The following is an 8,973-nucleotide window of genomic DNA, read 5'->3' on the forward strand; positions in this document are numbered from 1 at the left end:
GTATCTGGTCATTTCAGTGTACAGGGAATGTGGGGGAGGTGGGTAGATCCAGCATTATTGCTTCTCAGGTTTGAACAGTATCTAATGGGGAATGTTTACTAACAGTCACAATTCAAAAACAGCTGATTCAGTCAGCTATCATCTCAGGTTATCTACTGCTATTGGGAAGAGTTGGAGCAAAACTGGAATCTGGTGGTAGTTGTGATGTTCTAGAAAATATTTGGTGCTTTGTGATGTCATCTGATTATTTACAGTTGGTATTTGCTTGACTACGGGGTACTGCCATTGTAAATGACATCCTCACAGAGGAAAGATGTAACTGTATTACAGTATATGGATGCGGTTTAATAAGTAAACCGCGTGGATACAAGGATACTGTATATGCACAAATAAGTATTTACTAATTAGATCCTCTAAAACATGCCAGAAGTAAAACTGCTAGGCGAGTAAAAAGATTATCGAAATGTAGATATAACTGTTAGACAAATAGGCCACTTTATTAGGTACACCTTGATAGTACCCGGTTGGACCCTTTTTGCCTTAAGGCCGGGTTCACACTGAATTCGGATGCAGGTCACAGCAGGGGTCCGATACTTCCACGTTCTCGGTTTTAGGCACGAGTCAGGCCTCAATTCGGACCTGAAACTGGGGCAAATTTCCACTAGAATCGCCAAGCGCATTCTTGTCTCCCGTAACTATTCATTGTACACCACTGCTTGGACAGGACCCTGTTTACAGTGATATAAAGTATTTGGTAGACTAGCGGTTGTCACTTTTGTGCAAAAGGGAAGTTAATAATTTTTATTTTTTCTTCTACAGAACACAAGGTGATCATTGTTGGGCTTGATAATGCAGGAAAGACTACTATACTGTATCAGTTGTAAGTATTTAGTAACTTCTTAAAAAAAAAAAAAAAACACCTATTGTGGTAGATAAGGTGACCTATTGTATAAACCCCTATGTGTTTGTTTTTTTTTTTGTTTTTTTTTAAATCTGCTTATTTTTTATGTATCTGTGGTCTCTTCTATTTTAGGCCTTGTTCATGTGGGCTTTTTAAAGTGCTAATAAACAAAAACGCATGCAGCCAACAAATCTAAAAATTTGTAAGCTGCAGTGTAGTATACATACTATTTGACATCTGTGTGGGTGTCCCCAAACTCAAATTCTCTGTGTTTGTGGACCTGCATGGGTATGCACAGGCATCCACACCCAAACAATGTCAAATTGGCAATAGCCGCTGTGTCTGTGCAGCCACTGCATGATGCATCCCAATTGATATGAATGGGACTGCCTACATGGGAATACGCAGGTGTTCTGTGCATCCCTGCGTAGGCAGTCCATTCAGATCAAGTGGGACACAACCATTGTACCCAGTTTGACATCTGTGTAAGGGTGCCCTGTACATCCCCCATGCAGGCAAACATGGTCATTGCATGGCTTTTTACATTTAAGTACGCCTGTGTGAACAAGGCCTTAGAGGCAGTTTACACCAGAACGTGGTTTTGGAAACCTGTGTTCCGTGCGTGTTTCCTGCACCACGTTCAACACTCAATAAGTTAATGACCCCCAAAATGCAGGTTGAGAATGCAGTGTGTGTTTGCCTTCACCAGGTCGCATGGTACAAAGGTACCATGCGATCTGATTGCAGTGTTTCCTAAAATAGTGCATGCACTACTGTTGGTGTGTAGCAATTTCAGCCTATTAAAAATGAGTGGGCTGAAATGGCACTGCATAGAACTGCATGTGAATCACACAGGAACCGAACCCGAACAGTGTTCTTGTGTGGTTTGCATGCAGTTTCTAGTGTGAACCGGCTGTCAGAGATTTGAGATAAAACTGTTAATCCTTCATATTCAGATTCCAACCTTTCTCAGTTTTTATCCACTTCTAGGCCTCCCAACGTACATTTACGTTACAGGTTTGAAGTGATCTATACCAGGATGATGCCTGCAGCTACAGACTTAATCCTGGTATTCTTTTCAGCCAACAGCCGGCTTTTATATAAAAGCCATCCCAGCGGCTAATTGGCCACTGGATTGCTTTTAGAGGTGGTGGCGTCTTCAGCCAGTATCTCCATCCCACCACAGATACAGAAACTGAATCCGGCTTATGTTAGAGGTCACAGAGGACCGGAAAGGTCTTCGATTAAACCGGAAGAGACGAGTGCTGTGATCACTTCAGTTTCCCCAGATGTAAACAGCACCATTTATAAATGGGAATGGCATCTGAACACACAGATCTTGGTGTGATAAGCTTTTAGGGCACAGGAGACATGTGCAGTCTATTAGACCCCAGATCTCTCCATAAAGAGTACAGTTCACTGCTGATTGCTTTCACAAGTGAGGTTTACATTTCTTGTGACAGCAATAAAAAAAAAATTGAGGAAAATGTGTAAAAACACTTTGATGGACATAGCTCCTGATTATTCTTAACCTTTGGGTGATACTGCCCCCTACAGGAGTAGGACACTAGGCAGGAAAAAGCATGACTAGACCTATGGGCAGTCTCAGGGGGCATAATCCCACTTCCTACTATAGCACTTCAGTTTTTTTTCTGCCTAGTCAGAAATAAGGACCTAGCTCCCTGCTGGTCCTCGCATTTTTTCCTTTTTAAAATTAACTTTTTTCCTTTTTGTTTTCTCTACAATCAAGTCTGTTCCAGTGACAACTACAATCCAACTGCTAGACTGGTTGACACGCTGGATATCCTAGATCCTTACGGTCTTCTCAGTCTGGACAGCTCCGCGCTTTGTCGGCTACGACATAGCCCCACTGGACGGGGGCTGATCTGCAAGTGAAATGCCTTGCGAGGATGCACACGATACCTAGAGCACGTGTCTCAACCTGACCCATTCTCAAGCTTAGTCCGCCCTGGCAGCCATGTCGGCGGCCCTGCAGTCCTTGGTGTCCAAAGTGGATATGTCCTTTCAAAAAAGACCTAGCAAAAAGTGCCCCCAGCCTTCACCTGCATCCTCAACTTCTGAGGCTGATTCGGCTGCGCGGACGCGAGTCTCCTCACGGGGTCTGCGTCCACACACGCTGAGTGCTCTAACAGTGAGGATGATTCCTCTTCCACTACATCTGCGCAAGATAAGTCCCTGATGTAGGCACTGATTGTATCGGTGCGGGACATTTTAAAAATGAAGGACACAGCTAATGCTGCACCGGTGCAATTTGGTACCCGCAGACCATCCAAGGCGACTAAGGTGTTGCCTTTTCCTGCCTATTTCGATGCGATTGTCACTAGTCAGTGGGGTTCCCCTAAACGCATGGTTTGGATACCCAAGCGTTTCGCTAAGAGGTATCCTTTTGAGGAGTCCCTTTTTAAAGAAACTGACCGTTCCACCGGTGGGGATTCTCAGGTTTCCAGGTTAAAAAAAAGTCACATTGCTGCCAGTGGAGGACGCTCTGTCTTTTAAAGACCCTGTAGACAGGAAGGCGGAATCTCTGGTCCGCTACCTTTTTACCGTGGCAGGTTCAATTTTGAGGCCGGTGTTTGCCATAACCTTGGTCTCCCAGGCCTTGATGGAATGGGAAAAGCTTCTATGCCAGGATTTGGAAGGGGGTCAGCATCCCCCTGAGCTAGCGGATCAGTTGATACAGGGTTTACAATATATCTGCCCCTTTGGCATGCAGGTTGTCTGTGACTGCGATGACTCTTCACTGCATGATTTGGCTGAAATGCTGGTTTGCGCACCAGGCCTCCAAAAATGTGCGGACGGATCTCCTTTGTGGGGGACCGCTTGTTTGGAATTCCTGTGGAAGATCATTAAAGGTTTCACGGGAGGTAAGAGCACCCTGTTTCCGCAGGTTACTAAAAGCAGAGCCTTGTTGCAAATGTGGGCCTGTCTTCTCTACCCACAAGCGGCCCTTTTGTCCCGCAGGAAATGGGTTCTAAATCCTCACGTACATTCTCTGGAGGTTCCAAGAGAACCTGGGTTGGTATATCAAAAGCGGGTCCCACTTGCCCCGCAGACAAGTCCTTCTCTGCCTGAAGAGGCGCCCTCCTCTGTACATGGGGTGCTTCTTTCCGGACCCGTGGTCTCCTTCATTCAAGACAAATGGGTCCACGAGTTGGTCCAGTTACATAGATTAAGATCGAATTTCGGTCCTTGCCTCCGGCGAGGTTCTTTCCTTCCAACCTTCGCCTTTCCCCGTCATTGTACCAGTTGAAGAGTCAGAACATTTTGAGGGGTTTTATTCAAACCTATTTACTGTTCCCAGGATGGAAGGCAAGGTACGTCCAATCTTGGACCTCAAGGCCCTGAACCGCTTTGTGCAGTGGCATTGGCATCCCTTCATCAAGGGGATTTTCTGCCCTCTATTGATATCATGGACGCTTACCTTAATATCCCAATATATGCCAGGCACCAGGTGTTCACAAAAGTGTTGGCCCCGGTGTTAGCCTTGCTCAGGCACAGGGGTAGTGCGGTACTGGACTACCTGGATGATCTCCTTCTGTGAACAGAGTCCCTGTCTGTCCTACAGAACGATTTGGACATCACTGTGCGAACTCTGCAAGAGTTCGGCTGAATGCTGAATTTTCAAAAATCAGCTCTGAATCCATCCAACAGATTGGACTTCCTGGGCCTGACTCTGGATACAGCCCTGGCTTGGGTGTTTTTTCCAGAAACAAAACTGCTAAAGTTGCCGGATGCGATTCGGCCCCCGTTATCTCTTAGGACTTCTGCTGGGTTTGATGGTCTCCACCTTCGAGGCGGTTCCGTTTGCTCAGTTTCATACCAGACCTCTGCAAAAGGAGAGTTTGGCAAAATGGGACAAGAATCCTCAGTCTCTGGACAATCTGGTCCTGTTGGGGATCCTTGCCGTGGTGGCTCCGTTCCCTGGCGCTTCGGCAGGGAAATTTCTTACTCCCCCCCCCCCCCCCCCCCCCCTGTACTGGCCGGTGGTTTTCATGAAAGCCAGTCTGTCTGGGTGGAGAAGTGTTTTGGGCATGGAATCGGCCCAGGGAGTTTGGTTTCGGGAGGAATTCAGCCTGCTGATCAATATCCGCAAAATTCGGGTGAACTGGCTGTCCCAGTGGATGGATAATCTGCAGGGGATCCGGGAGGTTCCAATTGGATACGCCACAGCTGTGGCATATGTCAATCATCAATGGGGCACTAAAAGTGCCCTAGCGGCAAAGAAGTGGCCAGCATTCTAAGGTGGGCAGAGCGCTTTGTTTCAGCCCTCTGCTGTGCACATTCCAGGGGTGGAACATTTTGGCAGGACTACTTAAGTCGGCAGGCCCTGAGTCCGGGCGAATGGTTCCTTCACCCGGAGGTGTTTTAACTACTGTCTCTCTGGTGGGGGACCCCAGATGTGGACCTGTTAGCCTCTCGCCTTAACCAGAACATTCAGAGGTTTGTGGCAAGGTCTCGGGATCCTCTGGCAGATACTGGCCCTTGGGGCCAGTATTGTCTAATATATGCCTTTCCCCAGCTACAGCTTCTGCCGAGATTTCTGCAGAAGTGATTCCAGTCATTCTGGTGGCCCCAGACTGGTCTCGACGGTCTTGGTAAGCAGGCCTGGTAAAACTGGTAGAAGATGCCCCTTGGCGACTCCCTCTCAGAAGATCTTTTGTCTCAAGGACCGCTCTTCCATCCTGCTTTACATTGGATATGGAAAGGTTGGGAGACAAGGATTTCGGGCACTAAATTTCCATAAAATTGCTTTTTATTAAACAAACATTTTAATAAACATCTAGCGATACAAGCAGATGAGAGAAATCTACATTGAACATGAGACCAGAAAACGGTCGACAGTATCAGATATAGTCTTGCATGAAGTGCTAGACCTTCATATAGTGTAGGAACAGTTGTGTACAGAACAAGTTGTATTGTGCATACATCCAATGTAATATACTTCAAGGCAGACAGAGGCTGCCGGCGGACACCTCGATGCTCAGGGTGCCAGTCAGCAGGGTCGGCCGAAGTTTACAGTAAATATATGGTATACATTACTCATGACAGTTTGCTCAACATGTTTCACCTTCTCGGTGAAAGCTTCGTCTGGAGCTTAATAATTGTTTTGTCTGTACATTGTATATTCTGAACTTTTTTGGAACTGTAACGAGGAGGACTAAACGACGGTCACTGAGCTCATAAATGGGGGAGCCGATGTTCACAAGGAGTGTAAATACAAACGCTCCTGTGTGTTTGTATCGATCCTGCAGAATACTTTGTTAAGATAGAGATAGGTTAAACCTGCCTTGTAAGTGGCAGACACCTGATGAGCCAAATTCCGTCATGGATGTCCTCCCCGGATGGGGAACCGCCGCCATGGCGGCGGTTCCCCATCCGGGGAGGACATCCATGACGGAATTTGGCTCATCAGGTGTCTGCCACTTACAAGGCAGGTTTAACCTATCTCTATCTTAACAAAGTATTCTGCAGGATCGATACAAACACACAGGAGCGTTTGTATTTACACTCCTTGTGAACATCGGCTCCCCCATTTATGAGCTCAGTGACCGTCGTTTAGTCCTCCTCGTTACAGTTCCAAAAAAGTTCAGAATATACAATGTACAGACAAAACAATTATTAAGCTCCAGACGAAGCTTTCACCGAGAAGGCGAAACATGTTGAGCAAACTGTCATGAGTAATGTATACCATATATTTACTGTAAACTTCGGCCGACCCTGCTGACTGGCACCCTGAGCATCGAGGTGTCCGCCGGCAGCCTCTGTCTGCCTTGAAGTATATTACATTGGATGTATGCACAATACAACTTGTTCTGTACACAACTGTTCCTACACTATATGAAGGTCTAGCACTTCATGCAAGACTATATCTGATACTGTCGACCGTTTTCTGGTCTCATGTTCAATGTAGATTTCTCTCATCTGCTTGTATCGCTAGATGTTTTTTAAAATGTTTGTTTAATAAAAAGCAATTTTATGGAAATTTAGTGCCCGAAATCCTTGTCTCCCAACCTTTCCATATCCAATGATTCAAATGTAGGACAGGGCCCTCTTCAGATGATATATATAATGACCCAGACTGCTGTTGTCTGGTGAGTCATGTGTTTTTGGAAACATCCTGCTTTACAGTCGCTGGCTTTAACGGCTTGGCTATTGAAAGACAGGTACTAAAGAACAAAGGATTGTCAGATTCGGTAATTCCTACTCTGTTAAAAGCTAGAAAATCTATTTCTAGGAAGGTTTATCGTTGCGTTTGGAAGGCGTATGTTGGTGTGAGTCTTGGGGGGAACCACAAAGAGGTGTAAGATCAGTGTTTGGCCCTGGTTACCATCAATGATCAGATTTCAGCTTTGGCAATCTATTTTTTTTTTTCAACACCCATTGGCCACAAATTCCTTGGTTCACACCTTCGTGCAGGGGGTTCGCCATCTGGCTCCTCGGTAAGATCCCCAGTGCCTCCGTGTGATCTTAATCTGGTACTGTCGGTTCTTCAAAAACCGCCTTTTGAAAATATTTTTGAACTTCCTCTGCTTACTCTGTCACAGATGGTGGCTTTCTTGGTAGCTATTACTTCTGCACGCAGGGTCTCAGAACTGGCTAAGTTGTCCTGTCGGTCACCTTACCTGGTGGTTCACAGGGACAAAGCGGTACTATGTCCCTGTCAGTCGTTCCTTCCTAAGGTTGTCTCTGGGTTCCACTTAAATGAAGAAATTGTGTTGCCTTCATTATGTCCTAAGAGGAAAACATCCAAAAGAAGTTGCCTTGCTTTCCCTGGATGTGGTTCAGGCTATCAAGGTGTACTTGGCGGCAACTGAGTCAATTCGCAAATCAGATCTTGTTTGTCCTTACGGATGGTTCTAGTAAGGGGCAGGCTGAATCTGCTGCGACAATTTCCAGATGGTTCAGGCAAACAGTGGTGCAGACCTATTCTATGAAGGGTCAGGTTCCTCCTTTCCCTGTTAAGTCGAGTTCTATAAGGGAGATTAGTGCCTCCTGGGCTTTTCGCCATCACGCGTCAGTGGTACAGGTTTGCAAGGCGGCCACCTGGTTGTCTGTACATACATTCACAAAGTTTTACAAGGTGGATGTGCTCGCATCTGCGGAGGCTGCTGTTGCAGAGGCTCCTGCATCTTGATGGTGTTTTTTTTGGTAGGTGAGCTCTAGTTGTTCCTGGTTGAGCTCCTGGTTTACCTGGTTGGCTAAGTTTGAGCTCTTTTGGGAAATATATTTATTGCTGGTTTTTCCCACACTTCGTGTTGACACTGCTTTGGGATGTCCCAAGGGTCAAAGAAGATATGGAGCTGTGTCCGTCAATGAACTAAAGAGCACTGGATTTTTGTCTTACCGTAAAATTTTCTTTTCTCTGATGTTCATTGACGAACACAGCACCCACCCCTCTGTTGGATTATGTATTCTGACACAGCTTGTTACAAAACTGAAGTCCTATGACAGGAAGTGGGAGTATATGCTGCCCTGGGGCTGCCCTATAGGTGTAGTCCATTATTTTCCGCATAGTGTCCTACTCCCAAGGAGAGCAGCATAATCCAAGGGTCAAAGAAGATATGGAGCTGTGTCTGTCAATAAACATCAGAGAAAGAATTTACGGTAAGACAAATATCCAGTCCCACCCCCCTCCCCCCCCTAAAAATTGATTTAGAAAAAACGCTGCACAAATATCCTGTGTTCTACAAAAAAATTGCAAAACTCACCATTTTATTCTCTAGGGCCTCTGCTAAATAAAAGTAATTCATTTTCTGGCAAATACTGTTTTTAACTTGTAAACAAAGTTTCAAAAGAAGGCTGGGTCTTTAAAACCATATAAAAACTTGTTCTTCACCTTTTTGTACAAGCTCTCAGAATATTTTCTTCTAAACTTCCCTTTTCATTTCAGTTTGATGAATGAAGTGGTTCATACGTCTCCAACTATAGGAAGTAATGTAGAAGAAATAGTAGTGAAGAATACCCACTTCTTGATGTGGGACATTGGAGGCCAAGAATCCTTGCGATCCTCCTGGAACACTTACTATTCCAACACAGAGGTAATGCCACCT

At 45.6% G+C, this 8,973-nt stretch overlaps 1 protein-coding gene across 1 annotated transcript in view; it reads left to right on the forward strand.

The window, feature by feature from the left end:
* Nucleotides 1–8,973, forward strand: part of ARL5B (ARF like GTPase 5B) — a 122,945-nt gene that overhangs the window by 47,946 nt on the left and 66,026 nt on the right. The window contains exons 2-3 of the mRNA XM_082258807.1: nt 820–880; nt 8,814–8,961. Of these exons, the coding sequence (XP_082114933.1) occupies nt 820–880; nt 8,814–8,961 (209 nt within the window). The remainder of the gene's footprint in view (nt 1–819; nt 881–8,813; nt 8,962–8,973) is intronic.

This window comes from Pelophylax lessonae, assembly GCF_965119305.1.
Source record: "Pelophylax lessonae genome assembly, chromosome: 5".
Lineage (NCBI taxonomy): Eukaryota > Metazoa > Chordata > Amphibia > Anura > Ranidae > Pelophylax > Pelophylax lessonae.